The 17,936-nt window shown below is 26.7% G+C and overlaps 1 protein-coding gene across 1 annotated transcript in view; it reads left to right on the top strand.

The window, feature by feature from the left end:
- LOC129961954 (uncharacterized) overlaps window positions 1-17,936 on the top strand; it is a 276,391-nt gene that overhangs the window by 257,846 nt on the left and 609 nt on the right. Inside the window, exons 11-16 of the mRNA XM_056075603.1 lie at window positions 10,621-10,716; window positions 11,208-11,303; window positions 12,796-12,891; window positions 14,061-14,156; window positions 15,913-16,009; window positions 17,184-17,303. Of these exons, the coding sequence (XP_055931578.1) occupies window positions 10,621-10,716; window positions 11,208-11,303; window positions 12,796-12,891; window positions 14,061-14,156; window positions 15,913-16,009; window positions 17,184-17,303 (601 nt within the window). The remainder of the gene's footprint in view (window positions 1-10,620; window positions 10,717-11,207; window positions 11,304-12,795; window positions 12,892-14,060; window positions 14,157-15,912; window positions 16,010-17,183; window positions 17,304-17,936) is intronic.

Genomic DNA, 17,936 nt, shown 5'->3' with positions numbered 1-17,936 from the left:
TTTGAAATCAGAAAAGATATTTCTTATGATTGATTTAGGATAAGAGAAACTATCTCATGTTTGTTTTTGTAATTGATTTGTGGAAGTTTATTTCTCTGTGGTACCATAAAATCTCGTTTGGTACGTGCCTGATTCAAGTAAAGACATATATGGTCCTCTGTAAATTGGGCCTTCTAGTTCTACAGATAACTAATCAAGATATTTAGAGTATTGATGGATGGGCGTTTTGCATAGTAAAATGTTCCATTGGAGATTTTCATGGAATAATTTATCCTAATACAGTTTTTTAAAAATGTGATATTCAGTTTGTAATTTCTGTGATGCTTTTTAAATTTATAATGGTTCAAATATAATCTCTCTTTCGTTGAAACTGAACGAAGTTGCTGGTTCAACTATTATAATGTTCCATTGATTATAATTCAAAATCAGTAGTTCCATATTTTTTAAAAAAAATTATTTTACTAATTTAGTTCTTTGCATTATAACTCCTACTATTATATAATCTCTCTTGAAGAAGAGAATATATCATATTCTTAGCAAATTCTGGTTTTTATTTGCTTATTTCTCAATATTGGAATCAATTACTCTTTCACCAGTTAGCAATTCACCACTCCTACTGCTTAGGGATTTTTTTTTTGTTCAAGTTTAACTGGTTTCAATTCATTTACAGTTGCATTCAGACTTTATCATTCTATATCAGTCAAAGATGTTTGCTCTTTAATGAAAATTAATGATTTTAAAATCATAAATTCTATCTCAATTTTTTTTTTCAATCACTGCCAACAAATTAAATAAACTATTTTTTATAACCAAAAAAAGTCTAATCGTATTATTTCTTCACAGTCAAATTCTGCTTTAACATATTTTTCAGATTCCTAGGAATTTCTGTTAACCAAGTATAATTCCTGGTAATATAAAATATATAATAATCTTAATGACGTCCTGGGAATTTGGGATTCCAAGAAATAAATCTTCATTCTCTATGGTTCTGTTGAAAACGTCAATTTATAAGAAAAGTTAGATGCGTGCAGTGTCGAATTACTGAGGGTCTTCTGATTCATTTTTCATCATTGCCTTCCTGAAAATATCCGGTACTGTCTTTAGACAACCAGGATATCCCCTGAACAAATTTCTGAATACTCATGGCCCTTGATGAATGCTTCGATGCAATGCCATTCGAAATTCTACAGAACTGATGCTCTTCAGTCTCCTAATGCGTCTGAATTGCCTCATAATCATTTTAATTAGCTTATTTGAGTTTTTGTACAACTGATAATCCTAATCCCCCATATATATATGTAAACATATTCAAACAATGCATAGCCGAAAAGCAGAAACTTTTGAAATTTTAACTTCGACTTATTTCGCCACGGAAGGCATATTATGTACACAGAAAAAAACCTGAAGGAGATGCGTCAGTTTACATCCTGAGTAAAAGCAAAGAGTCTAAAAGAAATTTGTCCCTCCAGTGATTTTACTATGAAATTCTGATAGGAATCTCTTTGACACATGTAGTTTTCTCTTAATTCAAACATCGAATTCGGAACCACGTTTACTTGAAATCTTAAAAAAAAAACCATATTATCTCTTTGTCTCTTTTGAAATGAAATTATGCTCAAAACTCTTTGCTCTAGTGTAGTAAGTCTTTTAATTATTAAGAAAGAAAGATAGTTTAAACAAAAGACTACATTTTTTGCTATATAAATCTCATCTTTTCCAAATGGCTTAAGCTCTGTGCTTAAGAAATTTATCGTTCCTAAACTAAATAAGCTGGTAGGATTCTTATTATGTAGCTTTCTATTAAATGAGCTAACTAAGTTAAATTTGCCGTGAAATTAATCATAAAGATTTTGACGCTTCTAACATTACTCTTAATTATTCTTCCATTCTAGATGCAACGAGTATATGTTTTGAGAATAACTTTGAATCGATTCAAGATGGCTAATATATTGGCAAATCCAAAATGCTTTCCTAAAACTGTATATTTTCAATAATCAACTTTTAATAATTAACTTTCGAAACTATCCAAAACGATAATAGATTGTATGAAACGATAAATGCACAAGGCTGAAATATTTTATTATATATAGTTTTTCCATATTATAATTTTAAAAAGAATAATAGTTTGGAAATTTCGTGTTGAAGATACTTTTATCAAAATTAACTAAAAGTTCCTACAGCAGTTCTCGAAGTTTCATTTATTGAAAAGTGCAAGTAATCCATCTAATGGCCTGTTAGATATTCTTGGTCATTTAGATGTCCTTAATAATATTTATTTCGAAATACATTCTGACAAACAATTATGTTAAATTAAATTAAATTTTTATGAGTATTCAAGTTAGTCTCAAACTTAAAATTTCTTCCAAATAAAAGTTTTTTTTTCGATAGTCTTGTTTTTTTGTGACTAAGTGTGGTGACTGAAAAAATATACATTTTATTATTTATTATTGCTTGCATCTAGTCTTTCGCTTATTCGTTAGAAAATTAATAATTTTTTATGGCATCTAATACAATTTTAATTTAGGTTTCCAAAAATGCAAATTTTTAAATGTAAAGATTTTATTTCATTAGCTTATCTCGACCCTTTCGAAATAAGATGGGGTTTTTTTTCTAATTTCGTCTCGAAGAGAAATGCATAGCGATTTTCATTTAAAAAACTCTAAACTGCATATTACTCCGTATTCACTGTCGTGTCTTTGTATTTAAAAAATTTCTAAAGTTTACGTCATAAAATTAAAAGAATTAAAGGAATAAAGGTGTTATTCAGAATCTTGCATTTTTGCATCGCCCTTTGCAGAATCTTGCATTCGTAAACATCGCCCTTTATGAGAATGTTATTTCTATAAGAGGTTGTCATTAGTAGGTGGATCTCTATGATAATATATCAGAGCCAGTAAGCTGATATTATATCTATGTTTCAAATAAAAACTTTTAGGTATTTTAAGCATCCTATAAGTAGGGTTTTCTTCGCTATGTGATACTTCTTGTGTACATCTGATCGCCCCATCGCTACTGAGAGAAGCAGTATCGACAGGATTTGTTTGTAGACGACTGACTGCTATATTTATCACAATCCATCCGTACCACTGGCCTAGCATTCTTCGCAGAAATAGACAAAGCTAGATAATAGTGTAACTTTCTCAGAATATATATATATATATCCTCTGAACCGTATATCGTCAGAAGTCTTCGATGGCCAAAAGTGTTTTGTTTTCTTCCAAACAAAAAACATTTTTTCGAATCCCCACTTGCCACCACATGGTTCCTAAGATGACTATCCATTGGATAAACAGAACAGAAATAGAAACATCATCAAGCAGAATTCTACCCCGCAAATAAAAGTTCGTCACGCCTCACAAAATTCCAAGAACTGCATCCGTTGAAAACTGGGTACCATTCGGTGACAAGTACTAAGTACTGGCATAGAAAAAAATGGCTCAAGAGAGAGCATTGCTATTTACGAAATAAAAACTATAGTCTATATAAAAACAATAATAATCTTAAAAAGCAGTCTTGAATAATATGTTTCATCTTACTGAATGTGCAATCATTTACCATAAAAGGACAAAACATTTATTTCCTTTTCAGGCAAACTGTTTATCTTTGAATTTTCTTCTTTTATAGCTTCGTATTCTTGTAAAAAAATAAACCTTAAGAAGCTGAGCCATTACTTTTAAAATTTATTTTCTTGATTCCTGATGAAATGTTTGTCTTTGCATTTCCTGTTTTCGTTTCTAGTTTGTCCTTCATTTCGTTGTTAGACTAACTTATCAGAAGTGAATCAAATGATCAACAACCACAAAACATTTTATGACATCTTATTATGTTTGAAGCCACAACTTTCAAATTAACAATTCCACAATTCTTTTCTTGTTTAACGTAAGGAGGTGTTTTTTTTCTTTTGTGCTACAGTTTGTTGATTTTACATAATGGACCTTGCGGTTGTAAACAATTAAGCTCTTTATTATTTGACAGTTTCTTCATTAAAATATGTGAGATGAATTTTGAAAGGTGATTAAAGAATGCAGCTTGTAATTAACAGCAGCTTTTATTCACTAAAATAAGCTTTTTTATTTATTATGTTTTTGTTAAAATGTACATAATTTAATAATGATTAAAAAACATTAATTTGGATGCTTCTAATCATTTTGAGGAATGCAAAATTTCGAAAAAAACTGAAATGGAATTAATTAATCGAAAAAGCTAGAACGCATTAAGAATACACTCTTTTTGCCTGTCAATCCATTTCAAAACTATTTGAATCTTATTTTTAAATATCATGTAATAAAAATCTTTAATGTTCATGATTTCGACAGGCAGTTTCAAGCTATCGAATTCTCGTTCCAATTAATATAAAGTTTTTTCTTAGTTGTATAATATAATTCTACGTCTATTTTTATTAAAATTTTATTATAAATTTGATATGATATTATATATGTAATGGCGAGAAAAATTAATAAATTTACTATTCCGTTTAAATAATATTACTAAATTTAAATAAAACAAGGCTTTTTACTGAATTTCTAACACAATAATCTTTCTTGAATAGTTATATATATATATATATATATATATATATATATATATATATATATATATATATATATATATATATATATATATATATATATATATATATATATATATATATATATATATATATATATATATATATATATATATATATATATAAAATATGTTATGATTAATGTGATTAATCGATTATTGTTATTAATAAAGCAGGTTAAATTTATCGATTTGACACATCGAAATTTATTCTTTGGGTGAGATTTATCATAATGTATTAAGTAATAATAAGCGGCGATATCATATGATCGGTTATTATTACTAAAATCCGTTTAATTACAATGACTTAATGCACACACACACACCCATATATATATATATATATATTACTAAATACATGCATATATATATAATAAATTCAGTTTTTCGATTCTTTAAGAATTGTCCTTATTTAATTATCAATTAAATTGAAAGAGAGAAAAGTTTTTTTCCGAAATTGTGTGGGATTTAGGTTTAAAAAAGCTTCTCAAGAGTTATTATCGCAGTTTTTCCTGTCTGACATCGATTTAACTGAGGAAATAACATTTAATATCATGGGAATTCGAGTTGGAAATTTTCTACAATACCGCTTTCTAAATGAATAAAAACTCCTGTTTCAAAGGCATAAAATCAAGGACTTTGTTGCTGGCGGTCGCTTTTGATCTCTACATAGAGAGTACATCACTTGGGTTCCTTGTCTAGTTTCAACAGTATAATAACAAAAACATCAACATATCATATCAAAAACAAGTAAAATAACAGTATAACATCAAATCTACTCTCAGATGAAAAGTTCTACCTAATAAAAAAGAACAATAGAAGATGCATGATACAAATTTAAAAATTTAATTTAAAAAGCTTATTTATTTTTGTTTTACTTAAATTTAAATTTTATTTATAAACAAAAATTTTAAAAAATGACTGAATTCGAATGTCAGATGCAGGAGTTTTACTTTCAATTTTACAAAATAAATTTCAGAAAAAGTGAGAGATATTTAAAATATATATATATATATATATATATATATATATATATATATATATATATATATATATATATATATATATATATATATATATATATATATATATATATATTTTTGAAAATTCAGAAGATTATGTCAACAATGAGAAACAAATATTTTGAATTGAAACGGTAAGTTCTCTTCTTGAACTGTAAAGCTTTTTTTTTCTATATTCATTAGAAACTATTTTTTACATGAAAATTCTAACTTCGAAATGAGTCGCTATTACGATTAATCCTGTGCCAAATTTTATGGCTGTAAGTGCATAGATTTGGCTAGACATCGCGATTCATATGCAAATGCACACAAACGCTCCTTTTCATAAGTAGAAATGGAATCATCTTACTTAAGAGATAATAGCAGTAACTTTTACAAAAATTGTGATAAAAAATAATCTAACTAATTATTTGATTAATATAATAAATAAATAATTATCTTGTAGCAGTAATATTATGGTAAATGGAAAAAAGTATACTCCCTAAATCATCGATATTTAATGTTAGATTTCAAATTTAAAAAATAACTCTTATTTTAATAAACGGAATGGTCTGATGTTAATTTCGATCTTGAATTACTCAAATAATTAGCTTTTCTAAGAATTTGAATTTACACCAAACTATACGAATCAATTATCGAATTTCATGAAAGTTCATTTCCATTTTTAGTTGATATTAATTCTTAACAAAATTAGCTATCATTATCCTTACTTTAAAAAAATATGCCGATGCTGAAAGCGCTTTTTCTTATTAAAAAATTCCATTATACGTTGAGAATAGCTTCTAACGGTTTGATCACATTCCCAGTATTGTTCCTTTGATAATTCTCAGACAAAGCCTGCAGATGATAATATAATTACCTTCTAAATCATATTTATTCTCTGTGCTCATTTCTCTGATTGAATAATTCTGTTTCCTAACAAATGATATTCTAATTCTAATGAAGGTACTTTGATCGCAGAGTCACTTCCAGGTCCGTGATTAGCATTTATTTTCATTAGAATAAGAGCTAGAATTCTAATTTAATATACATACGCGTTTCAGATTGGTTCATTATGAGAACTAGTAGAATTTCTCGGTTTTTCCAAACAAAATTTAGCTACTTACTTTCAGATTTATATTAAATTTCTACGTCATGTATTTTAAGACAATCATCTTATAATGTTATATATATATATATATATATATATATATATATATATATATATATATATATATATATATATATATATATATATATATATATATATATATATATATATATATATAAATTTTTTTCTTCTTGTATATGAGGTTCAGAAAAAAAGCATTGAAATTTTCTATATATATATATATATATAAAAATTTATATATATATATATATATAAATTTTTTTCTTCTTGTATATGAGGTTCAGAAAGAAAAAGCATTGAAATTTTCTAAGGATTTCTTCAGGAAATTTTTATAAATATCCCCATCTTATATGTCTTAGAGTCAAAGAATAATAATTCTAGAATGTTTCTTACTTTCCTATGAATGTAATAATTAAAAGTACAAAATATTGAATGTTATTTTTACAGCTAAATGGTTGATTTCTGTTAAATTTCGGGATGAACTACTTATCTGTTCGTTTTCATTTGAATACGTTAAATAAATAAATAAAACAGCTACATGAATGAAATATAACTCGGTTTTAACATCAGATATGTATTAATATGTTGATGAAAATCATTATTGGGCTGATTTTTTGTGAATATCACTTCTTGTAAATATATGAATATAATAATTTAAGTTACAACTGGCTAGAAAATAGAAACATTATGTGTTTCAGATATAAATTTTGAATCAACATCTTTATGGAAATATTGCCTTATGTATATATATATATAACTAAATACAAAAACTCAAAAATGTTGTTTCTAATGGCACTTGTCATAGACAAGCTTTCACTGACTTTATTTCAAATCACTGACTTTAGAAGTCACTGATTTTAAGCCAAGGGTGCGTCTCTTGTTTCTTTAGCAGCGCCATCTAGGGTCAAGAATACGACTTAGCTACATACACGTCACAGCCCTTTTTACGGGGGGACATTCATGCATTTCATTCATTCATCCAGTGATCGTAATTTAGACCTGAATCAGAGAACGATCACTCCTGATCTAGTACCCACAGTGGTATTACTCTCGACGTGGATGATTTTGTGACCGCAACAGAATGATACGTGTGCCAGCCACCAAACACACGAGAGTCTTCGGCCGGCGGGGTTCGAACTCGCAACCCAAGGGACGCGAATCCAACGCCCTACCACTCAAAAATGTAATGAGTTATATATAGGGCCGGATTAAGCCATCTATATCTTCTTAAGTAATTGGATTTCATTCAAACTTTGAATAAAATCTACTTATTTGGAATATAGACTATATATCAAATTTCCCCCATCAAACTCAAAGTGTTTTTGAGTTATCGTGTTGACAAACAGATAGACGAGCAAATAAACATATTTCGAAAAATGTGTTGTTGTTTAACTAAGGGGAAGTACAATAAGTGGAATCTCGTAAAAATTTCAAATTCGAATTTGATTATTATAATGCTTTCTCTTTTTGTATAGCATTTGTATAAAAAAGTTAAACTCATGTCTCGCAAATAATTTTGAATTTTTTTTTTCAAACTAATTTGGTTTGACACTGCAGTTTTCAAATATCTTAAATTAAATCACAGTATTTACTGCTTGTCATTTTAGTCCCTTTCTTATTTTGAACATGAAGTATTCTTTATGCATTTTTATTTCCAAAATACTTTTTTAAAGTTGCGATTAAAATTAATGTTTTTTTTTGTTTTAATTTTAACAAGATAACGTGTTCTTCCTCTGTTTTAACGTGCGTTCTCCATCACGCATTGTGTCACGGAGTATAAAAAAAATCGAGAATTGTTTAACATTTTTTTTAACTACTTAGCTTTAAAATTTGATATGATATATAATCTATGCTTCACGAGTAAATACCTAGCTTTATTACTCTTGTTCATTGCAATTTGTAATAATTGTGTTCATATACATAAGGATAGACAAAACAAATCGTCTGTGTGTGGATGAATATTGTCTATAATTTGACACAAATTCTGATTTCGGTGTACAAATCCCATTCCGTAATTCATCCAAGCAATTGATTTATGGCGTTAGCATTCGTCGAGATGGACAAAGAGACGATCAAGCACTAGGTAGATTTGTTCTACAATTTGGCTAAGATCTGTAATGGGAGAATTTCATTTTTCTTGCTTCTTGTGTTTTTGAACTATTGTGTTCACAGACACATATATGAACAGACAGAATTCTGGTGACGAATTTCGATCGAAATTTTATGCAGATCTATAGTTTTGTTGATAGGACAATAATTCGCCGAATTCATCTGGCTGAAAACAAGTCGTCGTAATTATCCAGTTGGTTCTTTTCATAGTCAACGTGTTCACAATAATCAAATTTATTTATCAATTATTATGTGAATTATTATTATAGGAATGTCGAAAACGTTGCGGGCTTGTTAAAATATAGAGGTTATTTTTTTTTTTTTTTTGCCGATTGTTTAAAAATTCTTTTTAGTTGCACTTCATGTACAAGATAAAAAAGGGGGGGGGCAATTTTTTTTGGGGGGGGGTAGTCACGATTTAATTAATATCGTTATAAAAATTCATTATAAATTATATTATTTATAACATTTTTTTTATATTATGGTAGAAATCATAATTTTGCGCCGTACTGTTAATAGTTATAGCAATGTAACCAATTTTAAACAGCTAACTTTATCGCAACAGCCTATATATAATAAATGAATTAAAACCATAATATTATATGGATATGCAAAATTCAATGGTTATTTTTCACCTAGAAGAATTAACTTTGTGATATATCACTTTTTGAATAACTTTTCTAAAAAGTCAGGCCAAACTGCAGATGCCCCCTTCACATTATATATGGACTTATTTTCATATTATTTTAATAAAAATATTTTATATTATTTAAATATTTTGAATTCAGTTTCTGCATTACACTAAAAAAAGACATACGTTGTTGTTTTTTTTGTAAAGGTGCATTTATTAATATACTAAAATTATTTTATATTAAAGATACTCATTACCCTAAAAATGAGAAATATATAGTTTGATATCTAAAGAGGTGTTGTTAAATTTGTTTTGATTTTGAAACATTTTCCTGTTCTTAAATTTAATTACTTAAATTAAAGTATTTGTGAATAAATCAATTTCTGAAATGAAATAATTATTACCTAATTCTGTAAATCAAATATATTCTTTTTTCATATCCAACTGTATTTAATAGTTACTAAGTATCTTTAATATCACTGTATAAAAAAAAAGTAATCAAAAAGGTACTGTATTTTCTAAACCATTTTCTACTTCTGAATCTTTAATTTATAATTCATTATTATAAGTATTAGAAGAAGAATGTTTTTTCCAAGTTCACCTCGAGGTATTCCACGCATTTAAGAATAGAAATTTAGTTTAATTAGTTGGTCTTAGAGCAGTTATTGCTATCAAGAACAAGTTAGTGTTCAAAATTTAAATTATAACTGATCAGAGTGGGTGAAAACTGTGATTACAAAATTGAACCGAAACGAAGTTGAATAAGTTTGAGCAATAGGTGATTGATCTTCATATTTTCAATCATATATCATTTTATTAATAAAATAAATGAATAAAGTTCAGTTTTATTATTCATTAATTAATGAATTGGAGATTTATGAAATAAAAATTCATCTTTTAGAAATAAAATTATGCATTTTTGTATCAGTTAAAAGTAGAAGTACATTTCATTAAAAAAGAAAAGGAAAAAAAAAAAAAAAGGTAAAATTATGGAAGAATGCATTTATTCTACTTTCAGCAATTTTCTTGTTAAAGATTTGGTTTGTGCTGCCATCTATTGGCAAATGTGTACACTATTATAAAAACATCAGATATTATTCAAATAGAAAATGATTTCATTTTCATTACGTTCCTTCTATTCAATACTGATAATAAGTAAATTTGTTTGTAATTTTTTTTAGCTCTTTGCAAACCAGGCTGCATGAATGGAGGTGTTTGTGTTGCTCCGAATAAATGCCGATGTAAATCTGGATACGTTGGAAACTCATGCCATAAAGGTATATAGTCATTTATTCCGAAATATTATTTAAGAAATAATTTATCTGCAGCTTTCTTTTTTGAGATATTAACACAGAAAAACTGAAAAATGTAAAAAAATATATAGCTTATATGTAAAAAAATTTATTTAAATTATATTAATATATTTTTGGATTAATATTTTATTTTTCACTTTAACAAAATAAAATCACATCTTTACTTAAAATCTTAAATTACAAATAAATCTTAAGTTGCGAATTCTGAATTCGACTTGTTTCGAAAATATTCATTAAAAGTATAAAACTTTTCATTTTGAAGAATATTTATGTGTAACAGATATTCCAAGATTTGATTTTAATTTTTAATATTTGTTTGATTTAAATTAAACTATAAACCCTATAAATTAAACTGTGCTTAGAATATATAAATTTAACGATTTTAAAAAAATATCCTGAGTGTATATAATTACATATTAGAGTATTTAATCCGTTTGAATTTTCTCTTCTACAAGCTGTTTGCCAGTATGGCTGCAAGAATGGAGGGGAATGCGTGGCTCCGAACAAGTGTGTGTGCAGATCTGGATTTTCTGGAAAGGACTGCAGTCAACGTGAGTAGCTGCACTGCAATTTTTTTTTTTATAATCATATTTTTTATCAGAATAATTATTTTTGTGAACAATTTTTTTTTCTTTCTTATTGCATTTTACAACCGTAAAATGATGTGTGTTTCAATATACCAAATTTTCTGAAAAGACATTAAAGATTTTAAATGCAATGATATCTCTAAGTTAAATTGAAATCCACACTACATAACATTCCGTGTATCTAATTCCAGTTGCTCAGCTGTTGTTTTTCTTTCAAATTAAAAAAAAAAAAGGTATAATCAAATTTACTAAAATTTAGTTATCAATGAAGCTTGAAACTATGTATGTGCTATATGGTGTTATTTCGAAAGTAAAATAATTTTATACCATCGATCAGCAAACAGGATGGCTCAGACAATTATGCCTGAACCTCTTCTTTCTTCGTTGAAGGTATCAAAATCCATGCTCAAATATTTGATTTTGCTTTCAGGTTTCTCGAATAAATTTATTTAGAAATATAAATCATTATTCAAATATAACTTTGTAAAGAATGAGAAATATAAAAATAATATATATATATATAAACCGAACTTTAAAATTTGGACAAGAAGCAAAGACAGCCTCGAAAAATGAAGTTATTCTGACACTTTCTTTATATTTATTATCTGTTCCTGTAACATGAAATTGGTTAATTTTTCATATTGTATTTTTATATAATCGATTTCTAGCCTTTTTTATTTTTTATCAATTATATTTAAGTTTTTATATGATGAACTTGCAGATATATAATTCTGCTGAATATAGGGAGAAAAATGTTTTTATAGAAGAAAACCCTTCTTTTAGCAGTTTTTAAATCACTCTACACCTACTAATAACACATCTCTGGAATTGCTTTTCTAAAATTGTATAAAAAAGGAATCAAATAATTTATGTAAATTCAGCGAATTATTTTGCATAATGGCATAAAGTCTTAGAATTATAGGAAGGATCTTTTCTTCCCTCACCTCATAGAATAATAATTATTATAATGATAAATTAAAATCATTTATTTGAAATATTAATTCTTATAATATAGAATTATATTCATTTGTATTTCAGATTAAATTCTCTTCATCTTTATAAGTCATTTTTAATACATTAAAATTACATCAAAGATCACTGAACTGTGCGCAATGGCAGGCGATGTCACTTTATCTTTATTACCAACTTGAATTGTGCTTGAAGAAAAGTTTGGCACTAGATGATATTTTTTGATATGATATTATGAACTATTTGTCTGGGTATAATAATATATTGTGGAGGGTTTCGGATTATTCATTCAACTAGGCGTTAGAACAAACATGTGTCTTTTTCCGTAATATCAATTTTAATAGTCTTTGATTATTTAGAAACTGTCTACCATGTCACAAGCTTAATTAAATTAATGATATTTCGACATAAATAGTTATGATTATTTATGCAGTGAAAATTTATATAACTCTTAAATAAATAAAAAAATATGCCCAATTTTTTCCAGCCCATTGCGATCCTGCCTGCCAAAATGGGGGAGAATGTGTCAAACCTTATTTCTGTCACTGTCCACCGGGTACAAGAGGAAACTTTTGTGAAAAATGTAAGTTAATGCGCATTATCATGATATCGTTCACTGAAGAATAAAAATGCTCTTCATATTTTTCATAAGAAAAAAAAAAGAAATGAAAAACTTTCGTTTATGATCACTTCCATTAATATTCTGGAAACTCCACAATACCTTTCGAATTTTGAATAAATTGTATAGACAACTAATTTTGGACAAATATCAGTTTCATTCCCTCTTATATTAGAACAAACTGTGAATATTATTATAATAAATGCAATTTGAAATAGAGTTCTATTTTACTACGAAGCATTTGTACTATTTTCTTTTACCTGATTATCATTTATTTTTATTTTCATGCTCATAGTCAAATATTGTAGGAAAAAATTTAGTTTTAGATTAATTTAACAAAAAACATTTTTTTCCCCTTAAAGCGAAGAATGAGTTTAGGACAAACTTCAGAATAAAACATCGTTTCAGTAAAGATATCTCTTATATATTTTTTAATAATTGCATTGTAACTGCGTTGTTCAATATTTTTACCTTCCTTTTTTGTAAAAGCATTTATAATATATTCAATATCACGCCAATATTGACAAATGTTTTGTGTTACTTGGGAATTCATTTAAATTATTTTCTGTCATATCTGGCGATATACATTTAATTATCATAAAAAAATGCCGTTCTTGAGATTTTTTTAATAAAATATTTGAATAATTACAAAATACTTCAAGAAATAGAAGGAAATCGACATAATATAACTTCTTATTTCTAAGCCATGTAAAATTATTTTCTTTTTTATCTATATTAAAATAAAAAAAATAAATTATCCCATCCTTTAAAAATTTTACAGATACGTATAGAAAATCATTTGAAATAATAAAGTAAATTGAAAAAAAATGTATTGTTTTTGGAAGTACATTTGTTAGTTGCGATGAAAATCTAATTCGTTTCAGTTGATATCATTTAGCATATAGAGTCAAGCTGCCATCTATGAGCAACCAATCAAAATAGAAGCACTTACTGAAACATGAAGCCTGCATTTTGCTAACGAAATTTTTAAAGATTTACAAATACCAACTTCTACTTACTTGCTTGTATAGATTTTTTTCTTTGAAATATGCTATTTAATATAAATAGCCTAAAATTTTTATATTTATTTACTCGTCCATAATGATAATTAATGCTATTTTCAAACTTCTCAGTTCATTGCAAACCCGAATGTCAAAATGGCGGAATTTGTACTGGCAAAGGAAAATGTTCTTGTTCAAGAGGTTATTCTGGTTATAGCTGCGAAAAAGGTATGAATAATTTTATGCTTTACAAAATGATATATTAGTCGCTAATAGATAATTACTAACCGCTTTCAAATTTTACTCCTTTTAGAAATCAGATTAATTTCTGTGAGTTACATCTTATCATAATGGAGGAATTTAGAAAGTTCTTGTCCATTTATCTCCTATTGCCCAAAATTGTTTTTCAGAAATAGTTCGTCCCCAGAAAGGTTCTTTAGAATTATTGTACAATATATGTCTTGCTGAGAATAGCATTCATTAATACATTATTATGGAAATTATAAACAATTTGTAATGTGAACATGAGAAATATAAACAAACATTTTAATCATGTTCCAGTAACAAATCTCTAAACCATTAGTGATAACAAAGAATTGCAATTAAATTAGTTGCTTTAAATAATTAAAATAATTTTATTTTAAATTGTTTGAACCGATGCTAAACCGCTAAAAAAATTACGAAATCTAAATTTTTATACGATACAAATGCTTTACTAAATATGACCGATCCAAACGGTCATATTTAATAAAGCATTTGTAAAAATGCCAATTTTTAAAAAGACAAAAAAAAAAACCAGCCACTTTTAGCAATTAAAACTAATCGAATCATTAAATTTTGAATTTCCTGATTTTAGATCAGTCAACCGCTGACGTGCAGTTGATGATCTTTGATCCGTTGAAAAGATTTAAAATAGTAATATTCAAAGCTTCGTAGGTGGACTATTTTTAGCGATAGAAGAGTGGAGCATTTTTTAATTGTTAATGCGCAATAAATATTTTACTAGATATGATTAAAAGGACCGACAGACTGTATAAAGATTTAGATTTTGTAACTTTTTTAAAATTACATTTATCGACTCACACGGCATAAATAATTATTTATGTCATATAAAGCATTTTCCGAATAGAATTATATTCTTATATGTTACGATTCAGAATTTATATTGCATTAGAAATTAGAAATGTTTAGAAATTAGAAATTGATTAGAATATATATCTTATATATTGTTTGTAAATTATTTCAAATGCTGCTGTTAATATTCAATTTCAATTATTGCTATTCCAAATCTTCTTTTCAATCATCGGAAAAAGAAGTAAAAGAAATTAAGATAATAAAAGTAGACGTAAAAAAAGAAAGTTTAAGCGAACATGAAAATAGTTTTAAATGTCATTATATAGGTAATCGTTTTGAGTTACCTATGAAAAATGATGTTGAAAATTTCTTGAACAAAACTGATTCTTACATTATCTTAAACCTCACATAATAATTTTTTTTATAATATAACTTTCTGCTGCCTATGGTATTTCTTTATTATACTGAGTTTGTGGTAATTTTTTTTAATATTTTGATGAAATTCGAATTCATCCATTAAAACAATCAATCTCGTGTTTTAGTCAATGTTAAGATGGAGATAAAAATGTGTTTTAATTGATCATTAACTCCAAAGTAGGATTTTCAATTCCGCTTTTATTTCATGGTGTATACATTTTTATTTAATCTGCACATGCAGTAATATGTATTAGACTCATTTAATTAAATTCATGTTTTGCAGTTTTAATAAATAACAAGATGAACTCTTTTTTAAAAAAAATACACCCCATGTTTATATTTTTAAAACCGAAAAAACTAATTACCAAAGCCGACTAGTTCATTATATTTGACTAACTTATCATACACTTGAGTCCCTCTTCCATATGAAAATAACCAATTTTCAAGCTATACATTTACATTTCAAGCTATATATTTAAAATTTCTCTTTCAGCATATTGTCCAGGTGGCTGTTTAAATGGAGGAAAATGCGGAAAGACTGGAAAATGTTTGTGCCCTGCAGGCTTCACAGGATTGCACTGCGAAATAAAGTGAGATTTGGTGTCGTGCTAGTAATAATACTTTATATATATATATATATATATATATATATATATATATATATATATATATATATATATATATATATATATATATATATATATATATATACTAGCACAAAAACTATTCTTATCTACACTTTTTTGCTTTAAAATTCGAAATATAGTTTTACATTTATACTAATTTTATATCCTTGAATTTTTCGTAATTTGATAAATTTATAAAAATATTCTAAATTTATTTTACTGCAATGTTTATCATTATTTTATGCACACATTTTGTTATTATTAAGAGAGAATTTTTTAAATTAATATAAAGGCAGTTGAATCAAACTTGAAGCATTTTCATGTTTTGATATCCCGGACTTGATGTGCAAATCCCCCCCCCTTTCAATTCTTTATTTTCGCTAACTTTGGTAAAGGTTATTATTTATTATTTTTTCTCTATGCGGATTACGACTTTTTTGTTTGAATCTTCTTAACATTATGCAATATCGTTACAATATTTCAATTCTGTATTACAATAGAATTATAATATTGCAATCCTATTACCCGGGAATTCGTGGAAATTATTTTTTTGTCATATTTGGCTGTATGCATTTAATTATCAATGAAAATTGCCGTGCATATTTATGGGGAATATTCGAATAAATACAACATAGATATGAGAATACAGTATTAGTTTAATTATGATGTAATAAACCACGACATTTGTAATATGTAATATATCAGAAATTTTAGAGATTTTAGCACCGCTGTAAATATTAAAATTTGAACTACAGTGGTTCCATTGCCTAACCCACTAGATCAATTGAGAAATTCTATGCATTCTGTTATTTTAAATATTCAACTTTCATATTTGTATCCATTTTTTGCAGTGGTTTTTTTACTTTATTATATAAGCAGTTTTCACAAGTTTTGAAGTGATTTTAACTTAATAAACAGCATTTCTTTTCGATTATGATCAATCACTAAAATTGAAGACAACCACACTCAAAAATCATTTTGGGTTATGTTTCTTTTGCATAGAGAGGCATCTTTCTAAAATCTTCATGTATATTAATTTCTTTTTTGAATATGTAATATGTATGAATTTTTAATAGAATTAATTATTTAAGTGGAGCATAGATATAAATTAAAATATATTTTACTTCTGCTTGATCAGGAAACCTTGCAAGTATATTGAGATAAAAGAACCATACAAGAGGGGTTTCAAACAAAAGGTAACAACGCAAGCCAAAGTTCCCTGTGGAGCCTGGGGTTGGAAATCATGTACGAAAACAAAGTATGCAAGACGTTTCATTTGCTTTTGTTTTTAATTTTTTGTGATCTGTTTATTTTTAATTTGTATTTATGTGCAAATCTTGTGTATGAGTCCAAATATCTTTACAAATAAACGGATTGCTATTTATATGCATATTTATAAACCAAGGGTATCCAAATTGTGCATTACAAAGAGTGTATGTGTCTTTCCCATAATTCGTAAAAATCTGGTGTGAGCTCAAAATCTTCATCAAGCCACATATTATAAATATTTTTTGAAAGTTATATTTAATGATAAATATTTTTTTCTTCATTTTTTATGGCCTATAAAGCCTTTTTTCCGAAATATATTCTGTTAAGCGTCTCTAAAGAAATTGAATGCACTGAAAATGAAGTGGGTCGCTATTGATATGGTTTCTAAAAAATGAATTACAACGTATAAATTCTCGTCACAATGAAATGTGTAATTAATTTATATTATTATTATTTTTAATTATTAATTTTTATTAATAATAATAGACGGTACGTGTTTATGTATCTTGAGTTTCGAGTTTGTTCTTCATTGCCTTTCAAAAGTCTACGTCATCACACTAGTTCCCCATCCTTGTTTCAGCCCTAAACAAGCAATATTTTTCTCTTCATGGGTGTGTAGAAA

This window comes from Argiope bruennichi, chromosome 2 (genome assembly GCF_947563725.1).
Source record: "Argiope bruennichi chromosome 2, qqArgBrue1.1, whole genome shotgun sequence".
NCBI lineage: Eukaryota > Metazoa > Arthropoda > Arachnida > Araneae > Araneidae > Argiope > Argiope bruennichi.
This window is presented reverse-complemented; position numbering and strand designations above follow the sequence as displayed.